At 44.2% G+C, this 11,420-nt stretch overlaps 1 protein-coding gene and 1 long non-coding RNA gene across 7 annotated transcripts in view; one reads left to right on the top strand and one right to left on the bottom strand.

Moving 5' to 3' along the window:
* Nucleotides 1-2,154: 2,154 nt before the first annotated feature.
* Nucleotides 2,155-7,087, bottom strand: LOC113599511 (uncharacterized). Its single transcript, XR_003420383.2, has 2 exons — nt 6,748-7,087; nt 2,155-6,424 (listed from the first exon to the last, which is right to left on the bottom strand). It is a non-coding gene; the product is annotated as an uncharacterized LOC113599511 (long non-coding RNA).
* The window catches only part of UBR4 (ubiquitin protein ligase E3 component n-recognin 4), a 131,826-nt gene continuing 127,407 nt past the window's right edge, over nt 7,002-11,420 (top strand). For all 6 annotated transcript variants that reach the window (XM_027060248.2, XM_027060246.2, XM_053208030.1 and 3 more), the window contains exon 1: nt 7,002-7,238. In XM_027060248.2, coding sequence (XP_026916049.2) covers nt 7,063-7,238 — 176 coding nt within the window. In that variant the 5' untranslated portion in view covers nt 7,002-7,062. The remainder of the gene's footprint in view (nt 7,239-11,420) is intronic.

Below are 11,420 nucleotides of genomic sequence, written 5' to 3'. Positions count from 1 at the left end.
GGGATTCTCTGTTTCTCTCTGCCCCTCCCCCACTCATGCTGTCTCTCTCTGAAAATAAATAAACTTTAAAAAAAAAAATGAAATCTTTTTGTGGTCATGTGCTGCTGGTAGATCATGATAGAGAAGGAAGAAACAAGATAATCATTTAAGTTTTACTTGAGTAATAAAATTATGAAACTGATTTTCATGAGTGAGTCAACATCTAGGTGTCTCCAGTAGAAAACCAGCATCTTTTCATCCTGACTCAAGGCATAGTTTGTTTAAAGTGTCCTGGGAGAAGGAAAGAAATTAAAAAAAAAAAAAAAAATTCTGCCCTAGTTTTGAGAGAGCCGGCTGGAATGTTGACTGCCCTATATATGTGTGTGCAAGCTGCGTCGTTAGCTACTGCCTCGGTGCCTGCTCTGTTTGCACAGCACCCCCAACTCTGCTAGATTCTGGTTTTTATTTACCTACATATGTGCCAGAATCTGAAAGAGCGAGCTAAGGGGAGGGCTTATCTGCCGTTTCATAAAATGCCCTGTATTTCAGCTCTGATCATTACCATTCTACTGAAAGTTATTGCAAAGCAAGTGCTTGAAATAGCTGATGGCATGTTCCAGCGTCCATCTTGTCATTTCCTACCTCACCGTCTTAAAGCTGTGCTTGGTTGGGACCGGCTTCACCCAGCCGCTACCTGTGGCATTTGAAACTGTTGCCCCTCAGTGCTCTGATTTTTCTGGTCTTCCTCTTTTTCTGTGCATTTCCCTTGAGCTGTCTGTTTCCTCTCTCTTCAATAATTAGGTTAATTGGGAGCCCCCTGCAACGTTTCACTTAAAGAAGTAAGTCCTTCAGCGTTTTTAATGTTTTTTAAATTTTATTTGGTCAGTATTCAAGATCTTTGGTGGAAGATTTTGCAGCTAGTTATTTAGTGATTGTCAGTCCCTTTAGGGAATAATGTAAAATTTGTGGCTTTTGTTATAATTTTTCCCTAGCCTTTGACTCTGCAGTTATTGGGGAAAGTATGAGTTAGCTACAGAATCAGAACATTCAGGGGAAGAACTTTTTTAAAAAATTTTTTGCCAGATGAGGGGCACCTGGCTGGCTCAGCTGGTAGAGAATGCGACTCTTGATCTTGGGGTTGTGAGTTTGAGCCCCAAGCTGGACGTAACTTGACAATTACTGCATAATCAAAAGAGCGTAGACCACGTTCTGTGCACTTTTATTGTAAGTTTGTAAAATGTAAACAGAGGTAGCATCTACCTTTCAATAACGAAGGACATACTGGTACTTTGTATGAACTGCTTCAATTTTGCTCTCCACGTTTTTTAAATTTTTGCTTTATTTGTGTGTGTGTGTGTGTGTGTGTGAGAGAGAGAGAGAGAGACAGCGAGAGAGTGCGTGCGTGTGCACAAGTGGGGGAGGGGCAGAGAGAGGAAAGAGTGAATCCTAAGCTAGCAGCACAGAGCTGGGGGGGTGTGCTCAAACTCATGAAACAAGATCATGTCCTGAGACAAAACCAAGAGATGGACTCTAACTGACCGAGCCACCCAGGTGCCCCTCCAAGTTCTCTATTTTAAGACTATTTAATAGGTGCACCTGGGTGGTAGAGTGGATTAAGGGTCCGACTCTCGGTTTTGGCTCAGGTCAAGATCTCATGGTTCTTGGGATCGAGCTCCCTGTCAGGTTCTGTGCTATCAGCCTGGGATTCTCTCTTTGCCCCTCCCCGACTCTGCTCTCTCTCAAAATAAATAAACTTTAGAAAAAATAAAAAAAAAGACTAAGAAAAAAAAGTTAATCCTCAAAGCCTTCCCCCATTCTGTGCCCCAGAGGTAACCACTGAACAATTTGGTAAATACCTCTCCAGATTCCATAATGTTCTGCAACTTGATTTTATCACTTAATGTATCGTGAAGAGCTTTCCATATTAGCAATATGGATTTCCCATACCCTTTTTTAATGGCCACAAGGTTGAAATTCTTAAATATTATTCCATTAGAGATTTTTATGAGATCAATCGAATACTCTTTCAGGTCAGTCTATTTTGTATTATTTAGACCATCTTTCCAGTAAGGATTTATAAGGTAAATGATGTGCACACACCCACCTCCTCGTAAGGCATTAGTGTGACCTTGAGACTGACCTCCAACCAAGAAGCCATTTTTATTTTGAGAGAGAGAGAGAGACAGAGAGAGAACATGAGTACGGAAGGGGCAGAGAGAGAATCCCAAGCAGGCCCTGTGCTGACAGTGCAGATCTCATGAACCATGAGATCATGACCTGAGCTGGAATCAAGAGTCGGATGCTTAACAGACTGAGCCACCCAGGAGGCCCAAGAAGCCATTTTTCTATTAGCACTGAGGCTTATGTAAATTTCAGATCCATGATACTGGGAAGGTGCCTTTCCTAGTATACAGACTGATGACACTTAAGGGGGCGGGGGTCTTTATAAAATAGCCACTCATTTGTATGGAAGCACACTTTTTCTTTTAATGTTTATTTTTGAGAGTGGGGGAGCAGCAGAGAGAGAGGGAGATGGAGAATCTGATGTGAGCTCTGCACCGACAGCAGAGAGCCTGATGTGGGGCTTGAACTCGTGAACCGTGAGATCATGACCTGAGCCTAAGTTGGACACTTAACCATATGAGCCACCCAGGTGCCCTGGAAGCACACTCTTGTCTCCTATCACCTCACATGCAATTGGAATGAGTGAAAGTAAAGCAAACTAAGCATTTCAAAGGCACGTTTACTCACATAAGTGGTTTACGGTTTTGGTGACGTTGTATATCCCATATGCTAGACTAGAAGAGTGATAAACCAGAGTGTAGGGTTACGCTTATGTCTGCCAGTTGGAATGCGTATCCTATTTTTAAAAAGCCTGTATAAGTTAAAATGCTATTGTAAGTCTGGTTATTTTGCAGTTAGAATAGAGGATGTGATATTCTCTGCATGGTCTTTATGGTCAGTGTGCTTCTGCCAAGAACATTCACTTCTGACCAGGGTAGCTCTCCTGTCCCCCTCCCACCCCCAGTAGTGCTAAAGGATACAGTTTAATCGCTTGACTCCACTTTTCCTAGATTTTTATGTATACGACTTTCCTTCTGCTAAGTACCTGCCACATAGATCATTATACTTCAGTCATGTTTTCCTAATCATAAAGCACTCACAAACTTTAAAAAAAAAAATTTATTTTGAAGCAGTTTCAGACTTAAAGAAATGTTACAAGAAGAGTACAGAGATTTCTCAGATATCCTCCACTCAGATTCCCCAAATGTTAACCTTTTACCACATTTGCTTTATCCTTCATCCCTCCTGTCTCTAAATGTGACAGTCCACAATTTTGCTGAGTGCAAATCCTAAAAGATGGGCAATGGCAGGTCTGAGGAATATAAAAACCATTTTATGAAAGAAAACTCTTCTGATATATTTGTGATCTTACATAAGTTATTTGGGTTAAGCTAAATTAGTGTCTCCATCTAAGCTTCATTCTGTAGAAGTTTGCCAGTCAAGCTTTCAGAACAGCGTTGCAAATCTGGATATTCACCTTATTATAATTTCAACCGTTTCAATTGTGCTCTTTTCGTCCTCAGTTTCCTGTAAGTCTTGCTTCCTGCTATTCTGTAAAACTAACATTGTATTCTAGTCCCTGCACAGTTGCCAAGATTGCTCCTCTCTCTTAAAGTAAGAAGGCTGCAAGGCAGCTGTTTTTTCTGCTGTTTTAAATTCATACCATATACAATGCAGTATTATGGGAAAAATAATCAATACTTGTGGATTACAAATGACTATCTTATTACTAAATTGAATTAGGCTTCTAATCTATTTCCTTATATTCATGATACTAAAAACAAAAACAAAAAACAACTCTGTTCATTGTGAATTACCAAAAAGGAGCTGCTCTCCATTTCCAGCATTCAGTTTTGCACTAGGAATTTCCACAAAATAGGCCCTATTGGCTCTGATAACTTTGTAAAAGCCCAAGAACAGATTGACCTCTGTTGGCCACCTCTGATGGCTGCTGGGAGCTAACAGTTGCAGCTTATTCATGTGATTATTTCTTTAAAAAATGTTTATTATTGTTTATTTTTTGAAAGAGACAGAGAGCAAGTGGGGGAGGGGCAGAGAGAGAGAGGGAGACACAGAATCCAAAGAAGGCTCCAGGCTCTGAGCTGTCAGCACAGAGCCTGACATGGGGCTTGAACTCACAAACTGTGAGATCATGACCTGAGCTGAAGTCGGATGCTTACTGACAGAGCCACTCAGGCACCCCAATGTAATCATTTCTAAACACACAATGTCTACTAGGATTTCTTTCAAGCAACTCTGATCAGATGGAATTTTTTAAAAATAAAAATGCCACTATCTCTTGTCTTTGAGGTTCCTGCAGTGACAGTGACCTCTTGTTTTTATTACTAAAGATTTTGATTTAGTAGTTCTGAGTGAAGCCAAGGAATCTGGATTTTATTTCTGAAGAGAGAGAGAGAGAGAGAGGGAGGGAGGGAGAGAGAGCGCGTGAGAGAGGGCACACGCATGAGCAGGGGAAAGGGGTAGGAGAGAGAGACTCTTAAGCTGGCTTCACGCTCAGCATGGAGCCTGACACGGGGCTGGATCCCATGACCCTGGGATCATGACCTAAGCCGAAATCAAGAGTTGGATGCTCAACTGACTGAGCCACCCAGGCGCCCTGACCTCTTACTGTTTTCAGATTGAAGTATTTTTAACTGCTAATGTGTATACATCATAAATATACAATTGAATATTATGTTTTCCATATTTTTCCACTTCCCAGGAGGTTTCTTCACACTTCTTCTGTCTGTATTCCCACATTAATACTATTCAGTCATGGCTGCTTAATTTTTCCTTCACTGCATTTTTGTAACATGACTATATCATATCTCTCTTTTACAAGTTTTAAAATTTTAGTTCCTTACCCAGCCTCTTGGGATTAGAAGGAAACTAATATTTTAAATCATTCAGTTAATAACTCATAAAAATTACTGTTTAGTTTCTATCTTATTTTCTGGACTACAGTATTGGAAGCTTGTGTTACATACAGAAGTCTCTTTTAGTACCCTATTTACTGTGTTCCTTTCTTATCTAAATTTAGAATGTGGAAGGGCACCTGGTTGGCTCCGTTAGCAGAGCAAGCAACTCTTGATCCTGCGGACCTGAGTTTAATCCCACGTTAGGTGCACAGCTTACTTAAATTTACAATGTGGATGCCACTCCAAACCTTGAAGCAACACAAGAACAAACCTTGAATACTGAAACTAATATGCTGCTTGTAAAGAAAAATCTTAAACTGGAGTGCTTTCTCCAAATTGATGAGCCAGAGATAGTAAAAAGTAATGTGAGTTTAGGTACAGGTGCAAATTTCCCGGTGATAGTCTGCATTTATCTTTTTACTATGTCTCCTTCAAGCAGCAGGTGGAGGGGGAAGGAGGAGAGCAGGAACATTTGATCTTCTATTATTTCCTGAAACCTCCCCAAGAGAACCTCTGCAGGTTAATTTTGTACTTCAGGTAAAATGAAATTAATGTCCCAAGAGCCACTTTAAAATTTCAAGCCAAGGGGTAAAATTTCAAGCTACCTGGGTAGCTCAGTCAGTTAAGCGTCTGACTCTTGGTTTCAGCTCGGATCACGATCTCATGGTTTCATGGGTTCGAACCCCATGTTGAGCTGTGTGCTGATGGTGCGGAGCCTGCTTGGGATTCTCTCTCTCTCTCTCTCTCTCTCTCTCTCTCTCTCTCGCCCCTACTCATGCTCTCTCTCAAAATAAGTAAATAAGCTTGAAAAAAAAATTTCAAGCTTTTTCCTTAGGACTCTGGTTCAGTATCTTGAACTAGTGCAGTATTTGCTATGTTTTGGAGAAGTTTCTTTCTCTTTTTTATTTTTTTTTATTTTTATGTTTAAGAAACCTGCTGTTGTGGGGCACCTTGGTTTTGGCTCAGGTCATGAACTCACCATTTGTGGGACCAAGCCCCTTGTGGGGCTCTATGCTGTCTGCACAGAGCCTGCTTGCAATTCCCTCTCTCCCTCTTTCTCTCTGCCCCACCTCCGCTTGTGCTCTCTCTCAAAAATAAAGAAAAAAGAAAAAAAAAACCAACTCTGCTGTTGTTATTATTTCCTGACATACAATAAATTACCTTCTTACTGAAAGTGCAGATTGATCATCGGGTACCAATTTATTTACCAGAGTTACACCAAAACAACAGTAGGTCCTCCAAAACTTGGGGAAGAATTTCAGGGCTTCAGGATCTTCAAACCGTCCACCGACACCCCTCCACCTCCGCGAAGAATGTCCTCAATGCACGCATACCTTTTCTGGAGTCAACTGGTCAAACCGCTTTTCCCTCTTAGATCTTGAACCCAGATAGCTCTATCGGCAAAAATCCGTTATAAAATTTAAGTTCCTTGTTTGCTAGTAGAAAAATGGGGAGAAAAGAACCTGCCGGGGCAAATTGCAAAGACCGATGTAAATGCTGGCTGGTAATACTACCGGTGACGGTAATCAGAACGCAAAACGGATCCGAGCGCGAATTAAGTAAGACTAGTGACTGCAATAGCGAGACGTGGTGTAGGGAGTAGAAAGTTGTCTAGAGTGCGAAGTGCTGTAGTATCACTATTAAGGGGGTCACTCGAGAGGGAGCAAGCGGGTGAGTGATTAGACTCTGGTCCTTAGCTATCTCGGGCCGGGACCATCGTATCCGCAGATGCATAGTCTACTGCGCTGCCCTGGTCTTGCCAACTTCAACTAAACCCCCAGCTCACCTTTTCCGGATGCCGCGAAGCCACCTTGCTCCTACCTCGGGAAACGACTCCCAGCGCGCAGGCGCGGAGGTTAACGCTCCCCCGCCCTCCTTCAAAGCAGTACGTCCTGCGCAGGCGCAGCTCCTCGAACCCGCCTCCACGCCGCGCCGAGCTTCTCCTGAGAGCAGAGTGAGGCCGCCCTGCGCGTCGCGTGTTTTGCCTGGCGACTGCGTCGCGCAGTCTGACGCGACGATTGCGTCATTTCCGCCCCCTCCCGGGAGGCGGCGCTGGGCCGGTGGCAAGCCCCCGAAGGGAGCCGCAGTAGTACGACGGAAGATGGCGACGAGCGGCGGCGATGAGGCGGCGGCGCCGGCGCCGGCGCCCGGGGCCCCGGCGACGGGGTCCAGCACAACCCCGGGCTGGGAGGTGGCGGTGCGGCCCCTGCTGTCTGCGTCCTATTCCGCCTTCGAGATGAAGGAGTTGCCGCAGCTGGTGGCCTCAGTCATCGAGAGGTACCGGGCGGCGGCCCCGGCAAGGCGGGCGCCGGGAGGGGGAGGGGAGGGCGCGCCGGATCGTCCGGACCCGCTTCCCAGGTCGCCTCTTGAAGCTTGGCGACTCCCGCCCCAGCCGCGGCTTTGGGGCTCCCGGATCCAGGCAGATGAGGACTTGTCCAGGGCTCCTTCCGCCGGCCCTTGTAAATTATCTGTGCCTCGATTTCCCTTCCGAGCAAAACTTTTGAGGACGCCCTCTGGAGAGGGCGTGGTCGGACCCGTTTGGGAGTGACTTTGAGATGTTTCGCGCTCTTGGGGGAATGTCCTCGGGGCTGCCCCCGGTGTTGAGGTCAAAGCACTGATGAGTTTGCATTTCTAGCCCGTCCTCATCCCCCTACCCGGGGCCGGAGCGGAGCCTGGGGTTTAAATTGGAGATCTGCCACATAATTTAATAACGGTCTTTCCGTGGTGCTGTAATCACTGGGGGCACGTGCTGTTAATGTGACTGAAGCCACTAGTGACCACTGATGACTTTCTTTTCAGGTTGCGCTTATTGTGTATTGCTACCGTAACGGTCTTTGATGAAAAACATTTCTGGGTTAGACTGAGGTCATTTTCCCACGGAAACAGTGCCCTCGCTCTCGCGCGGGCGCTCTCGCAGTAGAATATCTTCAGACCTTGTTACAAACGGGATTATGTATTGCTCTATCACATCGTTTTGTCATTTTGTACAAAGTTCTTAGTTCGTGCTAGTTGTCTTCGTACAAGGCCGTGATAACAGAATGCCTGTGTTTTCCTGACTTAACCTTGTTCAGAGGAGTCTTCCATTGGTTTCATGGTAGACATGCTTTTAAAAAGGCAGTCTTTCTTTTATTTTACTAGCCAAACCTTACTAGAACAATCTGCAGTTGCTGACTGGGTCATTTTAGCTTCTTGCCAGCCAGGGTATATCTTAATGTGACCCAGAAGGTTAGAAATTGCTATTTGTTACTCAAGGGAGGCCCATGACTTGACAAAATGTTTATTATAGTGCCTGTTGTTAGGTTTGTGATGCTTTTGGCTCAGGTTTTTTTTTGTTTGTTTGCTTGTTTGTTTTTTAAATAGCGACTGGGTTTGGTAATTTCACAGTTAACTTTACAGATGGATTTTCCTATCTAATTATTAAGCCAGGAATGTTCTAAAGATATAAACAAGTATCAAGATACTGTTCTCAAGTTATATAGCCTCTTTTTTTTTTTTTAATGTTTATTTATGTTTGAGAGAGAGAGAGAGAAAACACGAGGGCGTGAGCGGGGGAGGGGCAGAGAGAGAGAGGGAGACCTAGAATCCCAAGCAGGCTCCAGGCTTTGAACTGTCAGCACAGAGCCCGATGCAGGGCTTGAACTCACGAACCATGAGCTCATGACCTGAGCTGAAACCAAGAGTCGAATGCTTAACCAACTAAGTTACCCAAGCACTCCTGTAGCTTCTTTTTTACCTGTTTTAAACATTTACTTTGTTGGCATTTTTCTTGATTATTCTCATAATGTTACTTACAATGGACAAGTTTCTACTCTTTAGAACATTTTTTCATATGGTGGTTTTTTTTTTTAATTTTTAAAAAATGTTTATTTTGAGAGAGAGAGAGTGAGAGAGCGAGCGAGTGCTAGCAGGGGAGGGGCAGAGAGAGGGAGAGAAAGAATCCCAGGCAGGCCTCGCATTGCCAGTGCAGAGCCCTTCCGGGGGCTCGAACTCCCGAACCATGAGATCGTGACCTGAGCCAAGATCAAGTGTCGGATGCTTAACCGACTGAGCCACCCAGTCACCCCGTTTGTTTGCTTTTTAAAGATTTTATTTTTATGTAATCTGCACACCCAATGTGGGGCTTGAATTCACAACCCCGAGATCATAGTCGTGTGTCCCACTGAGCCAGCCAGGCGCCCCTGCTTTTATGTTTTTGTAACATGAGCTGAGTAGGTTATAAAGTCATTTGTTGACACCCTCCCATTCATCCGGTATTCCAGACCCATCTTTTTGAAACTAACAGTTTAACAACTCTGTTCAGCTTGTAGAAGGAGCCAAAACCAAATATATCAAACTGGGTTTGAATTTTGCCAAATAAGAGACAGGGCCCCCTCCTGCACCCTAAGGTGACCTAGAGTTGCCTGTGTTTGTAGGCATTTAGTAAGAACTCTCTTCACGGTTTAGAAAACAAATCGAAACTAATGGACGTTTTAGTAACAAAATTTTTAATTGTAAGGCAAGATCCCTGAAGTCTTGGTTCTGGTTTTTGTGGCTTGGTTAATTTTGAAACCTGTGATCATAAGAAAAGTTGTCAGAAGAAATATCTGGCTGACAAGTTCTTTACAGTCAAAAAAACAACCAAATGTACAAGTGTTCAGTTTGGTATAGAGCAGAGGTCGACACACTTTTTATGTAAAGGGCCAGAGAGCAAATATTTGCAGGCTGTATTTCCTCTGTGGAGTCGTCAACCCGGCCATTGTATGGCAGAAGCAGCCTTACACAGTACGTAAGTGAACGGGTGTGGCTGTGTTCCAAAATCTCATATATGGGCACTGAAATGTGCATTTCATATGATATTTCATGCCACAAAGTAGCCTTAAATTTTTTTCCCCAGTCATAAAAAAAATTGCAAAAACTGTTCTGAAATATGGGCTGTTATGAAAACAGTGCCAAACCCTGGTTTAGAGCACAAAAATTAGTGCCTTGCTATTCTGTTTCTCAAAAGTTTTTTTTTTTTTAACCTCTCAAGGAAAAAAAAAAAGAAATGAAGATGCAAGAATTATGGAAGTATTGGGGCTCCTGGGTGGCTCAGTCAGTTGAGTGTCTGACTTCGGCTCAGGCCATGATCTCACGGTTTGTGGGTTTGAGTCCCACGTCGGGCTCTGTGCTGACAGCTCAGAGCCTGGAGCCTGCTTCGGATTCTGGGTCTCTCTCTCTGTCCCTCCTCTGCTCATACTCTCTCTCTCTCTCTCTCTCTCTTTCTTAAAATAAATAAACATTTTAAAAAATCCATTAATTTGGGGCGCCTGGGTGGCTCAGTCGGCTAAGCGCCCATCTTCGGCTCAGGTCATGATCTCCCAGTTCGTGGGTTCGAGCCCCGCACCGGGCTCTGTGCTAACAACTTGGAGCCTGGAGCCTGCTTCGGATTCTGTGTCTCCCTCTCTCTCTGACCTTCCCTACTCATGTTCTCTCTCTCTCTCTCTCTCTCTCTCTCTCTCTCCCTCCCTCCCTCCCTCCCTCCCTCCCTCTCTCCCTCTCTCTCCCTCTCTCTCAAAAATAAATAAACTTTAAAAAAATAAAAAAAAGAAAGAGAATTTTGGAAGTATTCCCTATATATAGGATTACGGCTGTCGAGTATAGGACCAGATCAGCACCATACAATGCTGTGGTGGGCTTTGTTTTGTAGGTAATCAAAGGTTTACCGGCCTAGGCTGCTACTTTACTTTTGGGTTTGCCTCTTGCATCTGTGGTTCCCTTTCTATTGTCTTGACTGCCGTGTTTTTCTTCCTTGCCTCCGGGGACCTTCTATTTTTCTGTTGCAATCTGCTACTCTCTGTTTCTCTTGTAGATGTCCTGACTCCATCATGCCAGCTCTTCCTTCCTATCTGGCAGCCTGCTCATTGAATTCCTCCCCATTTGATCATTGGGGATGATAACTTGCCCTGAGACTCCTTTGTGCCCTACCGTTCTACTTGTCTCTATTCTTTCATACCTTTATAGTTGCATTTGAACTTTGGGTTTGAAGAAAAGATAAACAGAATTCCTAGGTCTATCCCTGTTTATTAAGTTTGATTTTGCAGCCAAACTGTAAGACAAAGGAGGAATAGATTCACATGGGTAAACTTGGAAGCATACTTTCAAAAGTATCCTTTGAGGGGTACCTGGGTGGCTCAGGCGATTGAGTGTTTGACTTTGGCTCAGGTCATAATCTCACTGTTGGTGAGTTCCAACCTGTATCCAGTTCTGTGCTGACAGCCTGCAGCCCCGCTTCACATTTTGTGTGTGTGTCTCTCTCTGCCCCTCCCCCCACTCACACTCTGTCTCTCTTTCAAAAATAATAAACATTTAAAAAGTTATATGGGGCGCCTGGGTGGCTCATTCGGTCAAGCGTCCGACTTCAGCTCAGGTCATGATCCCGCAGTCCGTGAGTTCGAGTCCCGCGTCGGGCTCTGTGCTGACAGCTCAGAGCTTGGAGCCTAT

The sequence above is a fragment of the Acinonyx jubatus genome, chromosome C1 (assembly GCF_027475565.1).
Source record: "Acinonyx jubatus isolate Ajub_Pintada_27869175 chromosome C1, VMU_Ajub_asm_v1.0, whole genome shotgun sequence".
In the NCBI taxonomy this organism is placed as follows: Eukaryota; Metazoa; Chordata; class Mammalia; order Carnivora; family Felidae; genus Acinonyx; species Acinonyx jubatus.
This window is presented reverse-complemented; position numbering and strand designations above follow the sequence as displayed.